The sequence below is a fragment of the Leptodactylus fuscus genome, chromosome 4 (genome assembly GCF_031893055.1).
Source record: "Leptodactylus fuscus isolate aLepFus1 chromosome 4, aLepFus1.hap2, whole genome shotgun sequence".
NCBI lineage: Eukaryota > Metazoa > Chordata > Amphibia > Anura > Leptodactylidae > Leptodactylus > Leptodactylus fuscus.
In genome coordinates, this window is record NC_134268.1 from 134,921,470 (window position 1) to 134,942,255 (window position 20,786).

Here is a 20,786-nt window from a genome sequence, read left to right on the forward strand (position 1 = left end):
AGCAGCAGGGGTGACACCTGCCGTTTGGTCACAGCATAGCATCAGCCATGAAGCGGCACTCGGGATGCAGGAAGTGGGACTTGGGAGCGGAACTCAGGAGCAGGTAAGCAGATTTTGCACCTGACATAACGGGAGGTAGTGGGACACTTGTAAAGAACGGTTGGGAGCTACGGTATGCCTATTCTCCGCCTCTGTATCCTAATGCATGAGGCACTGACTGTAACTAGAGCTTATATTTGGAGTTGGGCTTATATTTCAAGACTACTCCAAAAACCCTGCAAAATCAAACTAGGGCTTGTTTATGGAGAAACAGGGTATCCGGACTGTGGAGTGGGTAGGCCAAAGCATTAACTCCAAATTCTCTATTTTTCCAGCCTGAGTCCGACTCCTGCTCAAATTCTGAATCTATAACCAGAGCAGCATTAAAAAGCTGTTGATTGAATATGCAACAATCTACCTAATTAATTTACAGAATTAAAAAAAATGTATAATATAATTATAATAAATATATATATATATATATATAAATAAATAAAAAATAATTATGGTATTAATTTTATTTTAAAGTTGAAGTCTTCCAAAAGTGGTCCCGATTCCACAACCCTGCTTTCTATGTTCTGCAAAGGTCTTCTATTAGAACTACCATTGCTACAGAAGTTGCACTGGTCATGGAGTAGAACACCAGTCATATTACCTGCAAGGGAAAACACTGTGACCACATTTTGCTTGCCAGGAATCCATCCACCTCATAGCCTGTAGTACAAGGTTTGTCTGGATTGCCTAACCATATTTTGACTATATTGATGGTTTCAGTATACAAGCAGCAAACTTTACCTCCACATTAATGTTATGACTGCCCCACTGCTTTTTTCCTCCTTATGGCAGGTTTTATTCTAACTTTATTTGTAAATCTTCTTTAGAAGCGGAGTTTTTCTTTGTTGAGAACAAAGATAGATCACTGTGTCCATATAGTGACTACTGGGTATGAATAAACCCACAAATAAGTACCCACTTCCTCTGATTCCTATACTTTAGGATAGGATAGGATCTGAGGGCTAAATATCTTCATTAAATTGAAGCTCAGAGTGACTTACAATTTAATAAAACAAACATAGGAGCAATTAATGCAAACCTTCTTTTAATATTCATGATAGACATTTTTGGTATTGAGTGATGCCCTTCCAGTTTCAGTTTAACACCTTAATTATCTTTCAGCAGTTTATTGATGAAATAGCTTGAGATTTTCCATGTTTGTGTGGATGATATTTTGATGTTTTCTCCTGACTTACAATTCACTGGATACATGTTACCTCTATGCTATGTTGAAGAAAATTAATTTTGAGAAGACTGAACTGACCTGTCAAGGATAAGTTATATCTAACAAGGAAGTGCAAATGGAGCGAAGAATCTTCTGTACTCAATTGGCCCTGACCTCATGGTATATAGGCAATCTAATGCTTCCTGTATTGTGTTTCCCACCATTATTGGTAGCCGTTCTTGGCTTGCAATGTGAAATACTTTGTGGTAGTTTGCTCTAATTGTGCACAGAACAAGAGAATCAGAAAACTCATGGAATATTGCAACTTACAGTGATGAACAATAGATGCGCAAGACTACCATAATTTTAAAGACAATTATCTTGGCTATCATATACATAAATGTAACTTGCAACTATTTAGCATATTATTGGTTATGGAGATTCCTGTCATGTAACTGCATTGTTACTGTTTTGCCGCTGGTGGTGGAGAAGTCTTTTTCTTCTTCTATACTACAAATTGCAACCTACTCTCACATTCCCGAATAGCTCAGTGTGTTATTGTGATTCCCAAGCGAAAGGTCACTGGTTCAAATAAAGAATTAAGCTCTGTTCCCACGGAGTAACATGTCGCTCATTTAGATACGTATACACGTGTCAGAGCGGGGGCCTTCAAAACAGATCCCATTGACTTCAATGGGTGCTGGTCTTACGCGCACTACACATTGAAATCAATGGGTTATAAAGCCTCCCATTGATTACAATGTGTAGCGTGCGTAAGCCGGCACCCATTGAAGTCAATGGGATCTGTTTTGAAGCGCCTCGCTCTGACACGTGTATACATGTCCAAATGAGCGGCGCGTTACTCCGTGGTAACGGGGCCTTAATCATGAAGATTTCTCATGAAAGAGAAACAACATCATCTAGCTCATCGATAGCGGTCTCCTGGCCAAGAAAATTGCCAAACTGCATAACACGAGTACCATGACAGTTGGAAGAATACAAAATAAAGTCCATCCATTCAAGAGCCAAGACATCCAGGCAAAATATTGGAGTCATGGCTGTGGAGCACTATGCAACGCATGTTACACAAGTCTGGAATGATGGTCAGAAAAAAGGTGAAGCCTCAATTACAATATTGTTATAAGAAGTGTCGGCTCGAATTTGCAAAGAAGTGATCAGTAGAAGATTGGAAACAAGTGACTTGGAGTGATGGGACGAAAGTCAATAGACTAGGCTCTGATGGGAGAAAATGGTTCTAGAAGGGAAAAGGGGGCTAACGGATTGAGGAATTGAAGGAACTGCCTTGGTGGATGAAGCCTAAAGATATGGGGTTGTTTCAAAGCCAAAGGAGTTGGAAACTTGACCAGGACCAATGGTGGTCTCAATGCTGAGCTATATGCGAGTATCCTCTAAGATGAGTTACTTTGTACACTTGAGCACTATGGGTATAAGGATGACATAGTGATCCAGCAGGACCCAAAGCATACCTAGAGATTAGCAAAGAAATGGCTGAATCACAAAAAATAAAGGTGTTGGATTAGTCCCCATACCTCAACACAATTAAATACTTGTAGGTAGAGTTGATGAAAAAGCAGTAATCATACCCAAGTGAGTTAACCAGTATGCACCATCATTGGGAACATGTAGAGACCTGGGATCATATTTCGGTTGACATATGATTCAATCTGATCGAGAGCATGCCCAGAAATATTCAGGCAGTGTTAAATAATAAAAGTTAAGATTTTTAAGAGTAACAATGCAGTTACATGACAGGATTCTGCATAACTAATCATATGCTAAATAATTGACAGTCAAATTTATGTGTGAGATAGCCAAGATGATTGTCTAAATAATGATAGTAGTCTCACAATTCAAGCTGTAGTGGATGGTGAGATATTTAGCCTGAAAGTCAAAAGTTCAAAACATTGTTACCATTTTGCTCAGTGAGTACTAGTCTCAGATTACCCTTGGACTTATCACTATGCACTTTATAACAATACTACCATATTTTTAGTAGTATACCACTTTTCCGCAATGGCACTTTGTTCCTCTTTGAGGTCTCCTCTTTGTAGTCCAATTGTTCTTTTTATACAACACTAGCTGGTACCCGCGACTTCGTCCGGGGTGATTGTAGAAGTGGGTAAATACAGGCGCGGGTAAGGTTTTCGTACTGTGTATAAGGTATGGGATATGAAATGTAACTTGTGTATCTTGTTTTTGCTGTAATTCTGAGAGCACATGAGACTTTTGTGTTGAATAATTTGTATTTCAGCTGTTATACGGTGTTGGTATAAACTGTACATAGTGTCTTTGGGACAGAGGTATTTCAGGTTAATATACTTCAATATACGACATTGTATGATTTGTTATTTTCCGCCAGTACATGTACGTTTTGGGCACAGGATACTCTTGAGCAGCCACATAAAGTCTGGCCCTGTGCATGACAGTTTAGTAACGCCATGTGCCTCTTATTAATAGCAATTAACCCCATCATGTCCCTCACATTAACCCTTGTGTAAGAGTTACTGATATGTGAGAGACTTGGAGGTAATAGTTAAGTATCTTCATTATTGAGGTTTTTTATTAGTACCTCCATATGTCTCACATATTAGTAACCCTTATATGGGGCACACAGGGGTTAATATGAGGGACATGATGGGGTTTATTCCTATTAATGTGAGGCACATGGAGTTACTAAGACTAAACTAATAACTCCAAATGCCTGACATTAATGAGAACAGTAATCCTATGTACCTGTGTGTTTTTCAGTTTCACTTTGCTCGCAGCTTCCTTTCCTCCTCGGGGAATGTTTGCAGGATGCAGACAACTATAGCAGGCAGAGACCTGCTGAGCGATTAAGCTCCACCCCCTGGGTTTCCTGCACCCCTCTCAAAGGGGAGTGTCCTTATGCTTGAACTCTAGCAGAGCACGGACTTCATTTAACTCTTGCAGGTCCTGTGCTGCTGGTGTGCCAGTGAAATATGGCAGGAGTGCCACTCTTGGCATGTGTGCCAGGGGTTGCTGACCTCTGCTGTAGAGGGTAATATGAATTTTGTGGCTTGCTATGGTGCAAAGTGTGTGAGATTGCAGAAATAGTGATGTGAGTTTGGGTTTTGTGGGGGTCCTGGGAAAAAAGTATGTGCGCTATTGTGATGAAAAGTAGCCTATTGCGCAATCGAGTGTAGTGACTATGTTTGTGGAAAATTTCAGCCAAATCGGTGGAGCGGGTTTTGCGTGATTGAGGAACAAACATCTAAACAACCAAACATCCAAACACACAAACCCACAAACATCCAAACTCACAAACTTTCACCTTTATAATATTAATAGGATTTTTTGCCTACACGATCTACAGACATATCATCTTGGACAGTGTTGTGCAGTTTACAGCTGAATTCTGGCAAATTATCCAAAGCGCAGGTTGATCACATCAATAAAGTTAGAAATTCTGTTTCCACTTTCAAGAACAATTGGTTAAGTTTACTACAACGGGGTGAGTTCTCCTAAAATAATTCTAAAGGAGAGTCCAATAAAGCATCACCGTTCATTATGTGTACAGGCAACACCTAGAGGTTCCCCTACCTAATCTTTTATTCTCTGGCTTTACAGCGGTCATCTCCACTGTCTCTGATGTCTTAATGATCTGACGAGAAACAAGTTCTTTTTTATGTGAAGCCATTTCATATTAAAAAAAAACAAACAAAAAAATACTGCGGAGAAGTTTCTTCACTTTTGGACTGGAAAAATGTTTTTCTTTTAGAGGCAACATTCTGAAAACCTGAAGAGAATAATGCTCTTCACCTTATTGTAAACTTATTAATGACCATTAGAAATGAAGGCAAAAGCGGGAGAAGGAGGTGCTGTCACATTCTCCACCTACTATGTCAGCTCTGCCAACTCTATTCACAGATTCTACTACGTTAGCCGCAAACATGGACCACTAAATGTTCTGACATGTTCTCTTTAGCCCAATCTCAAATACCAAGTTTTCTAATCTAAAAGCAAAATAGAACAACACAAAGAGAAGTCTGGAAGAATATACTACATTATCTATTTTTTCTAGAGGGTTAAGGGTACAAATATTTCCAGCCTGGGAAGTAGATGCAAACTTCAAAAAGATTTGGGAGGCAAACCTGACACAATGCTCTAGCATTATCATTAATAAGTGGCTTAAACACGATAAAAAACTGTTAATCCACACAAAGGAACATATTAAAAATATGGCAAGTTAACTGAATTCTTTTAACCAAAAATAAATTAGTCAAACCAATTCAGCACAAACTGAAAGACATACTAAATAAATATGAAACTGAAATTATCAATAAAAAGAGACAAAAATTTCAATGGGATAGACAGGATTATGACAAGAAACAAGCCTATAAGTGGAACATAGTGGCAATACACGTAGACGTACTCCGTCTAAACAAGGCCCCAAACAAAGCAACAGCTTACAGTTAAGGATTAGAGATGAGCGAACAGTGTTCTATCGAACACATGTTCGATCGGATATCAGGGTGTTCGCCATGTTCGAATCGAATCGAACACCACGTGGTAAAGTGCGCCAAAATTCGATTCCCCTCCCACCTTCCCTGGCGCCTTTTTTGCACCAATAACAGCGCAGGGGAGGTGGGACAGGAACTACGACACTGGGGGCATTGAAAAAAATTGGAAAAAGTCATTGGCTGCCGAAATCAGGTGACCTCCATTTTAGACGAATAGTGGATTTCAAATCCGGGTCATATGAGAATGTGAACTTTGTGACTATGAGACAGGGATAGCTGTACAGGCAGGGATAGCTAGGGATAACCTTTATTTAGGGGGGAATGTTATTAAAAATAACTTTTTGGGGCTCTATCGGGTGTGTAATTGTGATTTTTGTGAGATAAACTTTTTCCCATAGGGATGCATTGGCCAGCGCTGATTGGCCGAATTCCGTACTCTGGCCAATCAGTGCTGGCCAATGCATTCTATTAGCTTGATGAAGCAGAGTGTGCACAAGGGTTCAAGCGCACCCTCGGCTCTGATGTAGCAGAGCCGAGGCTGCACAAGGGTTCAAGCGCACCCTCGGCTCTGATGTAGGAGAGCCGAGGGTGCACTTGAACCCTTGTGCACCCTCAGCTCTGCTACATCAGAGCCGAGGGTGCGCTTGAACCCTTGTGCACACTCTGCTTCATCAAGCTAATAGAATGCATTGGCCAGCGCTGATTGGCCAATGTATTCTATTAGCCTGATGAAGTAGAGCTGAATGTGTGTGCTAAGCACACACATTCAGCTCTACTTCATCGGGCTAATAGAATGCATTGGCCAGCGCTGATTGGCCAGAGTACGGAACTCGACCAATCAGCGCTGGCTCTGCTGGAGGAGGCGGAGTCTAAGATCGCTCCACACCAGTCTCCATTCAGGTCCGACCTTAGACTCCGCCTCCTCCGGCAGAGCCAGCGCTGATTGGCCGAAGGCTGGCCAATGCATTCCTATGCGAATGCAGAGACTTAGCAGTGCTGAGTCAGTTTTGCTCAACTACACATCTGATGCACACTCGGCACTGCTACATCAGATGTAGCAATCTGATGTAGCAGAGCCGAGGGTGCACTAGAACCCCTGTGCAAACTCAGTTCACGCTAATAGAATGCATTGGCCAGCGCTGATTGGCCAATGCATTCTATTAGCCCGATGAAGTAGAGCTGAATGTGTGTGCTAAGCACACACATTCAGCACTGCTTCATCAAGCCAATACAATGCATTAGCCAGTGCTGATTGGCCAGAGTACGGAATTCGGCCAATCAGCGCTGGCTCTGCTGGAGGAGGCGGAGTCTAAGGTCGGACCTGAATGGAGACTGGTGTGGAGCGATCTTAGACTCCGCCTCCTCCAGCAGAGCCAGCGCTGATTGGTCGAGTTCCGTACTCTGGCCAATCAGCGCTGGCCAATGCATTCTATTAGCCCGATGAAGTAGAGCTGAATGTGTGTGCTTAGCACACACATTCAGCTCTACTTCATCAGGCTAATAGAATACATTGGCCAATCAGCGCTGGCCAATGCATTCTATTAGCTTGATGAAGCAGAGTGTGCACAAGGGTTCAAGCGCACCCTCGGCTCTGATGTAGCAGAGCTGAGGGTGCACAAGGGTTCAAGTGCACCCTCGGCTCTCCTACATCAGAGCCGAGGGTGCGCTTGAACCCTTGTGCACACTCTGCTTCATCAAGCTAATAGAATGCATTGGCCAGCACTGATTGGCCAGAGTACGGAATTCGGCCAATCAGCGCTGGCCAATGCATTCTATTAGCCCGATGAAGTAGAGCTGAATGTGTGTGCTAAGCACACACATTCAGCACTGCTTCATCACGCCAATACAATGCATTAGCCAGTGCTGATTGGCCAGAGTACGGAATTCGGCCAATCAGCGCTGGCTCTGCTGGAGGAGGCGGAGTCTAAGATCGCTCCACACCAGTCTCCATTCAGGTCCGACCTTAGACTCCGCCTCCTCCAGCAGAGCCAGCGCTGATTGGTCGAGTTCCGTACTCTGGCCAATCAGCGCTGGCCAATGCATTCTATTAGCCCGATGAAGTAGAGCTGAATGTGTGTGCTTAGCACACACATTCAGCTCTACTTCATCGGGCTAATAGAATGCATTGGCCAGCGCTGATTGGCCGAATTCCGTACTCTGGCCAATCAGCACTGGCTAATGCATTGTATTGGCTTGATGAAGCAGTGCTGAATGTGTGTGCTTAGCACACACATTCAGCTCTACTTCATCGGGCTAATAGAATGCATTGGCCAATCAGCGCTGGCCAATGCATTCTATTAGCGTGAACTGAGTTTGCACAGGGGTTCTAGTGCACCCTCGGCTCTGCTACATCAGATTGCTACATCTGATGTAGCAGTGCCGAGTGTGCATCAGATGTGTAGTTGAGCAAAACTGACTCAGCACTGCTAAGTCTGCATTCGCATAGGAATGCATTGGCCAGCCTTCGGCCAATCAGCGCTGGCTCTGCCGGAGGAGGCGGAGTCTAAGGTCGGACCTGAATGGAGACTGGTGTGGAGCGACCTTAGACTCCGCCTCCTCCAGCAGAGCCAGCGCTGATTGGCCGAATTCCGTACTCTGGCCAATCAGCACTGGCTAATGCATTGTATTGGCTTGATGAAGCAGTGCTGAATGTGTGTGCTTAGCACACACATTCAGCTCTACTTCATCGGGCTAATAGAATGCATTGGCCAGCGCTGATTGGCCGAATTCCGTACTCTGGCCAATCAGCACTGGCTAATGCATTGTATTGGCTTGATGAAGCAGTGCTGAATGTGTGTGCTTAGCACACACATTCAGCTCTACTTCATCGGGCTAATAGAATGCATTGGCCAATCAGCGCTGGCCAATGCATTCTATTAGCGTGAACTGAGTTTGCACAGGGGTTCTAGTGCACCCTCGGCTCTGCTACATCAGATTGCTACATCTGATGTAGCAGTGCCGAGTGTGCATCAGATGTGTAGTTGAGCAAAACTGACTCAGCACTGCTAAGTCTGCATTCGCATAGGAATGCATTGGCCAGCCTTCGGCCAATCAGCGCTGGCTCTGCCGGAGGAGGCGGAGTCTAAGGTCGGACCTGAATGGAGACTGGTGTGGAGCGACCTTAGACTCCGCCTCCTCCAGCAGAGCCAGCGCTGATTGGCCGAATTCCGTACTCTGGCCAATCAGCACTGGCTAATGCATTGTATTGGCTTGATGAAGCAGTGCTGAATGTGTGTGCTTAGCACACACATTCAGCTCTACTTCATCGGGCTAATAGAATGCATTGGCCAGCGCTGATTGGCCGAATTCCGTACTCTGGCCAATCAGCACTGGCTAATGCATTGTATTGGCTTGATGAAGCAGTGCTGAATGTGTGTGCTTAGCACACACATTCAGCTCTACTTCATCGGGCTAATAGAATGCATTGGCCAATCAGCGCTGGCCAATGCATTCTATTAGCGTGAACTGAGTTTGCACAGGGGTTCTAGTGCACCCTCGGCTCTGCTACATCAGATTGCTACATCTGATGTAGCAGTGCCGAGTGTGCATCAGATGTGTAGTTGAGCAAAACTGACTCAGCACTGCTAAGTCTGCATTCGCATAGGAATGCATTGGCCAGCCTTCGGCCAATCAGCGCTGGCTCTGCCGGAGGAGGCGGAGTCTAAGGTCGGACCTGAATGGAGACTGGTGTGGAGCTATCTTAGACTCCGCCTCCTCCAGCAGAGCCAGCGCTGATTGGTCGAGTTCCGTACTCTGGCCAATCAGCACTGGCCAATGCATTTCTATGGGGAAAAGTTAGCTTGCGAAAATCGCAAACTGACAGGGATTTCCATGAAATAAAGTGACTTTTATGCCCCCAGACATGCTTCCCCTGCTGTCCCAGTGTCATTCCAGGGTGTTGGTATCATTTCCTGGGGTGTCATAGTGGACTTGGTGACCCTCCAGACACGAATTTGGGTTTCCCCCTTAACGAGTTTATGTTCCCCATAGACTATAATGGGGTTCGAAACCCATTCGAACACTCGAACAGTGAGCGGCTGTTCGAATCGAATTTCGAACCTCGAACATTTTAGTGTTCGCTCATCTCTATTAAGGATTCCAGTACTATTGATTTTTTATTGGAGACCAGTGATACAGATGGCGGACAATTTGGAGAAGGCTTAAACCTAAGAATACACACACTACGCCACTGGGGGCTACTATCCAACAATCCATACAAAAGAAGGTGCAAAGTTTACCACTTACGGACCCTTGGAATGGCTCCATGGCACAATCTTATAATCTAACAACAGATAATTTACAGATTATTAATTTATCAAACTATTAGCTATCAGTAGCGGAAAGTAATGTACTAAAGAAAGGTTTTGTTCACACGGCGGAAACCTTTTCATATTATTCATTTACGATTACTTAGACACATCCACATATTATAATAGAGGAGCCCATTGCTTTATCCATTTTAGAATGCACACATCTGTCTGCTGCATGCCTTTGATCCTTTCTACTTAGTTTATTGTATTGCATGAACTCTGCCAGCCCTTAAGTTTTTTCTGATTAACTATCAGTTCTATTCCCTGATTTGTTGCTACGTATTGCTTTCAACTCACATAAGTCATTGCCAATGGAGTCTTCACCAGATGAACTAACCTCCAATCTTGGCACGATTTCTGTAGGTTTCAGGTCAAAAAGATACTACATGTTTGTATTTGACTGAATTAACTATTTTACACTAAATAGTTAGTTGTAATCTATCTATCTATCTATCTATCTATCTATCTATCTATCTATCTATCTATCTATCTATACACACCCCCAATTGTATCAATACAAGCTTTCTAATGCATGCATAGTATAAAACGTTATCTTACCTTAAAGAAACCTTTACATCCTTCACACGTTCTAACACCATAGTGTTGACAGGCAGCATTATCTCCACATACTGCACAAGTTCCCTCCCCAGATGATGAACTTCTACTAGATGGTGATGGAATACTTCCCTCTCCTACCATGTTCATAGCTTGACCAGTTGAAAGTGGGGAAAACACAAGACTTGACACTTTTGTGATTGGCAAACTGAACGGTATGGATTCCACTGGTATTTGAGCTGCATCTCCTTGAGAACTTCCTGACATATTATTAGAAGAATCATAGCACATTGAGGGGTTAGGAAGTGGTGTATGTGAAGTAGAATTCTTGAAATGAAAAACTGGAAATCGAGGAGAAACAGTTTTATGTGAGGCATCCATCAAGTGGCTGGGTGTCATACATGAATGTGTACCTGACAAGGTGAGTGCTTCTTCCCATTGGGGTGATTGGTGAGTTGAAAATCCAGATGATGGAGGTGATGATTTGAAATACATTGAAGTGCTAGGCATAACATCTTGTGTTTGTGGAGAAATTGAACTTTGGTAGCTGGCCAAATGGCTACTTTCCATTTTTATCAGTGGCCGCTGCCCAGGTGTTTGCATTTGGTACAGACAGGAGGGCTTGAGTTCGTAGCTTCCAGAATATCCCTCAATAAAAGTGCTAAAACTTGGCAAAGATGTTGTTGCTGAAGCTGTAATCTCGGAGCTGCTTAATTCAATGTTACATTTTGTAGCTGAAGAGCTTGTCATGTCTACACTGAATTCAGAAGCATGACCAAAAATCTGGGTCACATATGTAGAGCCAGGTGGAGTAGGATTATACTGTACACAGGTCATATCTGTAGAAAAATAAAAATAGCCAGTAAATACAAATAGCCAGTAAAATAAAGTTGTAAACATACATCCTACACAGATATGTATTGAACTAAAGACAGGGCAGCACAATCTTTAACCCCTTAGAGACACAGCCCAAAAGTGACTTAAGGACCAGGCCTCTTTTTTCAAACCTGACATGTGTCACTTTAAATGGCGATAACTTTGAGACGCTTTAACTTACACAAGTGATTCTGAGATTGTTTTTTCGTAACACATTGTACTTCATGTCAGTAGTAAATTTTCGTCGATATGTTTTGTCTTTAATTATGAAAAAATAGGAAATTTGGTGAAAATTTTGAAAAAAATGCAGTTTTCAAACTTTGAAATTGCAAGCCTTTCAAACAGAAAGTCATACTACCCGAATTTTTTCATAAATATAATTAACAATGTCTCTGATTTATGTAGCAATCAAATTTTAATCACCCTTTCATTTTTTCAGATATTATAAGGCTTACAAGTCAAGCAGTAATTTTCCAAATTTTCAAGAAAATTTCCAAAACACATTTTTCAAGGGACCAGTTCAGTTCTGAAGGGAACTTGAAAGGCCTCTCTAATAAAACCCCCCAAAAGTCACCCCATTCTAAAAACTGCACTCCTGAAAGAATCCAAAACAGCAGTTAGAAAGTTTCTTAACCCTTTCAGCATTTCACAACAATTAAAACAAAATGGAGGTCAAATTTACATTTTTCAATTTCTGTCACTAATATATTCATTTAGCCCTAGAACTTACAAATTTACTAAGGGTTAAAGGAGAAACTGCACCCCACATTTTGTTACACAATTTCTCCCGAACACGACAATACCCCATATGTGCTGGTACCCTAATGTACGGGCACACAGTCGCTCTCAGAACAGATGGAGCGCTAATTGGATTTTGTAGGCCAGATTTTGCTAGAATATTTTTCAGGCGCCATGCCCCGATTGAAAGCCCCCAAGGTGCCAAAACAGTGGAAAACCCCAAAATGTGACCCCATTTTGGAAACTAGACCCCTCAAGGAATTTATCAAGGGGTATAGTGAGCACTTTGACCCTACGTGTGTTTCACAGATTTTTTTACCATTGAGATGTGAAAATGAAAAATTACTTTTTTTATAATAAAATGTCACTGTAGCCCCAAATTTTCCATCTTCACAAAGGGTTAAAGGAGAAACTGCACCCCACATTTTGTTACACAATTTCTCCTGAACACGACAATACCCCATATGTGCTGGTACCCTAATGTACGGGCACACGGTCGCTCTCAGAACGGATAGAGCGCTAATTGGATTTTGTAGGCCAGATTTTGCTAGAATACTTTTCAGGCACCATGTCCCTTTTGCAGAGCCCCCAATGTGCCAAAACAGTGGAAACCCCCAAAATGTGACCCCATTTTGGAAACTAGACCCCTCAAGGAATTTACCAAGGGGTTTAGTGAGCCCTTTGACCCTACAGGAGTGTAACAGAATAGGCCCAACAAAAGGAAAAGTGACATTTTTTGATATAAAATGTAGCTTTAACCCCAAATTATGCATTTCCACAAGGTGTTAAAAGAGAAAATGCACCCCACAAATTGTCAAGCACTTTGCCCCAACTACAGAAATGCCCCACATGTGGATGTAAAGTGATGTATGGGCACACTGTAAAGTCCAGAGCTGAAGGATCGCTATTGGGATTTTGGAGGGCAAATTTAGCTGAAATCTGTTTCAGGCACCATGTTGCATTTGGAGAGCCCCTGAAGTGCTAGAACAGTGGAAACCCCCCAAAACGACCCCATTTTGAAAACTAGACCCCTCAAGGAATTTATCAAGGGGTTTAGTGAGCACTTAGACCCTACAGGTGTTTCACAGATTTTTTTACCACTGAGATGTGAAAATGAAAAAATTACTTTTTTTTCCAATAAATCGTCCATTTAGCGCCATATTTTTAATTTTTGCAAGTAGTTACATGGGTACATGTTGGGGCTCAGAATGGAAAGAGCGCTATTTGGATTTTGGAGGGCATATATTGCTGGAATAGTTTTGAGGTGCCATGTCGCATTTGCTGAGCCCCTAAAGTATCAATACAATAGAAACCCCTCAAAAGTGACCCCATTTTAGAAACTACACCCGTCAAGGAATGTATCAAGTGGTATTATGATTTTGAGACTAAAAATGCTTCCCAAAAATTGAAATTTTTAAAGAAATATGCCATTTTGGTGTCCAATACATTGCACCCACTTTGTGTTGTCAGAGACCTGCACTTCTAAAACTATTAAGTGGGCCATCCCGAGGGACAAAAAAATTATATATGTGGGTATAAACTGCTGCTCGGGCACAGCCTGCTGCTCAGAAGGGAAGGAGCACTGTGCTTTTTAGCTTTTGGGGTACAGATTTAGAGGGACTTTCTGGGTGCCATGTTGTTTTTGCAGAGCCCTGGAGGTGCCAGTAAACTGGAATTCCCCAAGAAGTGACCCCATTTTGTAGGGGAAATTTTAGAGTCTCTGCAAAAGTGCCATGGCATCCAAAAACCAAACCGTCTAAGTCTGTGCTCCAAAAACCAAATAACCTTCTTCCCTTCTGTGTCCGGCTGGGCCCTAATATCAGTTTATACCCACATATGACATTACGTACGTTATCCGGGGTACACCAGTGTCATATATGTGCCCTAATATCAGTTTATACTCACATATGACATTACCCTGGTTACACCAGTGTCATACATGTGTCATACATGTGTCATACACTGCAGTTTGGGCGCACAGCAGGGCGCAGAAGGGAAGGAGCGCGATGCGGCTTTTGGAGTACAGATTCTGATGTTTGGTATCTAGACGCCATGTCATGTTTGTAGAGCCTGTAAGGTACCAGAAAAGTGGATTCCCCAAAGGAGTGACCGCAGTTTGAAAACTGCACCCCTCAGAGAATTTATCAGGGGGTGTAGTGAGTATTAGTATCCCAGACGTGACTGCACAGCGGATGGCGAAGAGGGAATGTGTAAATTTTGTGGAGTACATTGCAAACTCCAGATTCCCTACTATGTCCCAGTAGCTCCTATGATTGGGGGAGTCACACTGGGGTCACTTTGGGGGTCACTTCTGGTATATTTTCCCTCGTAAGCTGTAAATCTGGGGTGTCCCCTGATATTCGCTCGCACAGCTTATATATTCCCTTCCTGCGGCAGCCAGTTGTGTTCTAATAATTTGGCGATTTTGCGGGATTTTGTCTTCACATTGGTAGAGGCTATATTTTCTTTATTTTTCTGCTGACGTGGCCATATAAGGGCTTGTTGTTTGCGGGATGAGGTGTATTTTGTAATGACACCATCTTGGGTGCCTACAACTTACTGATTACATTTTATTAACTCTTTTTTTTTGCTGGATTTAAAAGAAAAAAAATTAATTCTGGTATTGAGTTTTACCTTTTACATTTTGCGCCATGCAGCGTACAGTATAAGTAACATGTGACCTTTATTCTGCGGGTCGGTACGGTTACGGCGATACCTCATTTATGTTATTTTTTTATGCGATACTAAGTCTGCAGAACAAAAACACATTTGGGGACATAAATCAGTGATTTTTGCATCACCATCTTCTGAGAGGCGTAACATTTTTATTTTTCGCTTGACAGTGTTGGTTGAGGGCTTATTTTTTGCGGGACAACCTGTGCATTTTATTGGTACTATTTTGGGGTGCATATGACTTTTTGATCACTTTTTATAGCACATTTTGTAAGGTGAGATGGCGAAAAATCACTACTTCCGGCGGGTTTTTTCCGTTATTTTTTCCCGCCGTTCACTGTGTACATTAAATATTGTTTCAGTTTTGTTGTACAGGTTGTTACGGACGCGACAATACCAAATATGTATTGTTTTTATTAATTTTTTGTGTTTTTTTTTACATAATTCATTTTTTATAGAAAAAAGGGATTTTTGGGACTTTATAAATTTATTAATTGTTTTCAAATACTTTATTTTTTTTTTACACTTTTTTTTTTACTTGTTCTTGTGTCCCTAAGAGACACTTGAATCAGTGATGATTGCATCACTGATCCTCTACTATAGACTGAGACACAGGCTGCAGTGACAGCCTGCACGTGTCTCACTCTAGAAACAGGAAGTGAGCTGTGCGGACAGCACAGACTCACTTCCAGAAGACGCCGGGAGCATCACCAGATAAGTGAGGGCTCAGGGCTGTCTGGGGTCACTAACCAGACCCCAGACTACATATTACAGATACCGGCACCCCCCGATCTCACCGCGGGGGGTGCCGGGGGGGGGGGGGGAGAGATCGCGGCACCCTTTGTTTGCGGTGGTCATGTTTGCGGGCGGAATCACCATGACGTACTATTACTTCATGGTGCGCGAAGTATCTCGCGTCCATGACGTAATAGTACGTCAAAGGTCGCTAAGGGGTTAATTGATCAGCGTCACTGTGTAGGAACATGCCAAGGCTACTTATATACTGTACTTATGTTATGTACTGTACTTATATAAGCTGTAAATATCTCATAGTGTTACCAATACAACTGCAAACATAGAGCCCTTACAAAGAAGAATTAAAAAGCTGTAGGTGATGCAAAGCAAATCTTTTTTCATTTTTTTTAATCATTGTAATTGTACCAACCCATGGAATTAAGATAACATGTTATTTTTACTGCATAGTGAAATGTGTAAGAACAAAACCCAAAGAAACAATGGCAGATTTGTAATTTTTTCCCATTATACATCTAGATTTTTTTTGCCATCTCATTTATATGTAAAATTCAATCGTGTCATTAAAACATTCAACTTGTCCCACAGCAGCATTCCCTCATATGACTAGTATGATGGAAAAAATTGAAAAATTATGACTCTTAAAAGCAAGGGGAAAAATAAATAAATGTTGATACTCCTAGCAGGTTAAAGCAAATGTACCACCTTTATTTCTTAATTGTGTTTACTACTGTATATACTTGAGTATAAGCTGACCCAAATATAAGCTGAGGCCCCTAATTTTACCACAAAAAACGGGGAAAACTTATTGACTCGAGTATAAGCCTAGGGGTGGAAATGCAGCAGCTACTGGAAAATTTAAAAAATTAAAATGGTCAGAGTTTTTGGGTGCAGTAGATACTGGGAAAGGGGAGGGGGTGTTTTGGTTGTCTGTTTCTCTGCCCCTTACCTGAGCTTGAGGACTGTTTTTTCTTCCCCCACTTGGAATTCAGTCTGGCTGAATATAGGGTATCTGCAGTGCTCCTATTAACCCCTTTCCGACGGAAGAGGAGCACTGCAGATTATTATTATTATTGTTTATTTATATAGCACCATTAATTCCATGATGCGTTACATTTGGGGGTTTACATACAATACACAAAATATACAGGTAGATATAATACTAACACTGACCGACTGGCACAGTGGGGTAGAGGGCCCTGCCCGTGAGGGCTTACAATCTATGGGGGAAGGGAGTAGAGACAGAAGGAGAGGGGGGAGACAGTTCAGATGGTGGTGTGGTGATAGTGTTATTGGAGGTTGTAGGCCTTCCTGAATAGGTGAGTCTTCAGGGCCTTCTTGAAGCCTGTGATGGTGGGGATCAGTCTTATGTGTCTTGGTAGGGAGTTCCAGAGTATGGGAGATGCACGGGAGAAATCTTGGAGGCGGTTGTGTGAGGAGCGGATGAGAGCAGAGCGGAGTAGGAGGTTGTTGGAGGATCTGAGGTTACGTGTGGGCAGGTAGCGGGAGATGAGGTCAGAGATATATGGAGGGGACAGGGTGTGGATCGCTTTAAATGTTAACGCGCGTAAAATAGAACCCATTGAAGTCAATGGAAGTCTTTTTTTCAGTGCTGATTCTTTACTCGAGTTATTGTGGCAAAATCAGTGCCACAAAACTCTGTGTGAATGCACCCTAACAGTACTGCCTCAAATTCAATGGCAAGCCATAGTGAACATACCCATGGAGCAACAATGACAACGCTGCTGCTGACAAGAGGCTCAAACTGCTGTCATGCAGTGCATAGCAGATTTTATTTCCTTTCCTACCCATAGAAACTGTGGAGTCAAAGGTTTGTCGTTTTTTTTGCAGCACTGGATGTTGCATTGTCTTGCATAAAAATTATCTGATTTCAGTAGGCTTATTCTTGTTTTTAGACCATGACAGGAAATGCTGTTAGAAGCTCCATATAACATTCAGAGTTCATTTTGACACCCTTGGCAACCCCAAAGAGACATATCCTCTCACTTCCCCTTATTTGGAACAAAACATCAGTCCACCGCCTCATGTAATCAAGCTTGGTTGAACTATGGGTTTATGCACAACTGCCAGACTATGAAGGAAGGATCCAGCACACACTCTGGAAACACCAGCAGTTTCAAATGTTCATGGGCTACCCATACCCATGGGATGCCCATCAGTGGCATTTTTTTGCAGCTGCCCTTTTGTCTGACAAAAACTTTCTTTATCACATTGAATCCATCTGTACTGTAAATAACTCAAATATCTTCCAACAGTTCTTCATCTCACTTCAGTTTCTATAAAATATTAATTGTACTATTTGACACCTTTCATCTTCAGAAAGGCCTTTCTTGCCTCCCCATACAGCAAGAAATCTGTAACTTGCTTAATAATGTGGAAAAAGCACTTTAACTAAAATGTAAATGCTGTTTACTGAAATCTTACAAATATTTAACTAGGATAATAATTTGGACCACAGTGTAAGTATACCCCCACCACTGGAATATAGGTTAGTATACTCAATGGTAATAGGTCCTCTTTAAAGTACATTTTTAATTTACACGTCAGCATCACTTCTAAATACTGGATAAGGAGTGCATCTTCCTACTTGACCACAGCCCAACTACCTACAACTGCTGAGGAAAGCTAATCACATCTAAAAGTGTACAGCATCTCAAAAAGGTACCATTAGGCGAAGGCCCCACTGGGTGGAAACGCAGCGTTTTGGGGCATTGCGGAAACGCAGCAGAAAAAAACGCTGCGTTTTACAGTAACAGCATAGTGAATGCAATTTTATCTAATCCTAGCCCCACACTGAGGAAAAAAAAACGCTTGCGTTTTTGAAAAACACAGCATGTCAATTATAGTTGCGGAAACACTGAGTTTTTCCCTCCATAGATTTCTATGGAGAGTGTGAAAACCGCAGTAAAAACGCAGCATGATAAATGTGTTGCAGAAACTCCGCAGAAACGCCACGGAAAAGCATCAAAATCTACAGACAAAAACTCACTGTTTTGCTTGGTTGAGACAAAGGCTAAGGCCCCATGGGCAGGAACCACCGCGCTAAAGCGCTGCGGGAACGACCACAGGTTGAATACATTGCGGTTCTTCCTGCAGCGCTTTGAACAAAAAGTTCACTGAGTTTTCCACCGTGGACTTTCTGTTACAATTATATCTACGGGGAACCCGCCAGTGTTTCCTTAGATATAATTGACATGCTGTGATTTTCAAAACCTAAATTCAGAGTGGTAAAAAGAAAAATAGCATACTTTCTTGTGTTCTTTTCATAAAATTAAGGGAGATTTTTAAAAAAAGGAAATGAAAGCTAAATAAACAGGCTATCTGATCCATAGGACGTCCTAACTGAAAAAAAAAAATTTTCAAGCCCGTGGACCAAAAAAAAAAAAAAAAAAGTAAAAAAATTGCAAAATTAGCTTTTTGTGTTATCTGTAAGGATTACAAGAGAACCGTAGCTCCTACAAGTTTTTAACCAAAACAAAAATGAAAATTAGAATTTTAAAGCTTCAAAATGCTTTTTTTTTTTTAAGTCTCAAAAGGACCATTTTTCACCGAAATACAGCCTGTCAAAAATCACCCAAAATTTTGGAATTATTTTTTGCTTCCTTAATTTTTTTGAGTAGTGTATTATCTGCCTACATTGATAGGTAAAGCCAAGCCAACATTTTTGTTTTTTACTATCGAAACTAGGTAAATTTTCGTTGACCCCACTTACAACTTGTGAATCCCCCCCATTTTTTTTTTCATGCCAACGTAGACCCCCATCGAGTCTCCCGTGGATCACTTTGGGAATCGCTGCTTTAGACTAAGGCTCTACGTTGCAGAAACAAAGCGTTTTTTGGTGCAGATTTTGCTACGGTTGTTTAAGCCAAAATCAGGAGTGGATTTAATAGAAGGGAAATGTCTAAGAAAAAACGCCTACATTTTTTCCCTTCCTTTTCATGCCACTCCTGACTTTGACTTAATAAAGTTTTAGGAGGAGACACAACATATTCAATTTCAATTTGCTCTCTTGGACTCAAAATGATGATAACTCCCCTTGAGAAATAACCCTTGAAGGTATAGTGTCTAAAATGGGGTCATATTTTGGAGGTCAATTATTTATTCTTATCTCAGTTCCTCTGTAAATGCTAGCCAATGCATTGTAAATAACCAATTTGGGTGTTTCTATAAAAAGAAAGAAACTGAGCATAATAAATGGATTGCTGATTTTTCACAGTACCACAAGCTGAGCATGAACATATTTGGCACTGTAATATTGAAAATGTCAATTTTCATTTTACATTGATGCCTATAGAAATGTATAGAATGTCATGCCCTTCCCCACCTCTGGTTAAACTTGATGGACTTACCGTATATACTCGAGTATAAGCAGAGTTTTGCAGCACAGTTTTTGTGCTGAAAAAGCCCTCCTCGAGTCAAGCAAAAAAAAAATAATTAAATAAATATATATATATAATTAATTTTTTTTGGTGGTGGGGGGAACTATGACCAGCCGCAATAGTAATGTATAGAATCTCCCATAAAATAGTGAAAAGAAGAAGCTTTAAAAACTATAATAAAAAATAAAATAAATAAAAGTTCTATATCACTCCTTTCCTTAGAATACATATAAGAGTAGAAAATGACTGTGAAACGCATACACATTAGGTATCCCTGTGTCTGACAGTGCCCGGTCTACTGAATATAGGGTATCTGCAGTGCTCCCATTCCGTCAGGAAGGGGTTAATAGGAGCACTGCAGATACCCTATATTCAGCCAGGCTGAATTCCAACTGGGGGGAAAAAAACAGTCCTCAAGCTCAGGGAAGGGGCAGACAGACAACTAAAACATCCCCTCCCCTTCCCCAGCAACTACTGCACCCAAAAACTCCGACCATTTTAATTTTTGAAATTTTCCAGTAGCTGCTGCATTTCCACCCCTCGGCTTATACTCGAGTCAATAAGTTTTCCCAGTATTTTGTGGTAAAATTACTGGCCTCGGCTTATATTCGGGTCAGCTTATACTCGAGTATATATGGTATGACTTTTTTCATACTAACTATGTAACAGTTTGCTGCACATTTCTTTTTGAAAGGTCTGTTAGTGCTAGTAATGGGTTAAT

At 41.7% G+C, this 20,786-nt stretch overlaps 1 protein-coding gene across 1 annotated transcript in view; it reads right to left on the reverse strand.

Moving 5' to 3' along the window:
* Positions 1 to 20,786, reverse strand: part of NR4A3 (nuclear receptor subfamily 4 group A member 3) — an 84,280-nt gene that overhangs the window by 44,544 nt on the left and 18,950 nt on the right. The window contains exon 3 of the mRNA XM_075271132.1: positions 10,629 to 11,464. Coding sequence (XP_075127233.1) covers positions 10,629 to 11,462 — 834 coding nt within the window. The 5' untranslated portion in view covers positions 11,463 to 11,464. The remainder of the gene's footprint in view (positions 1 to 10,628; positions 11,465 to 20,786) is intronic.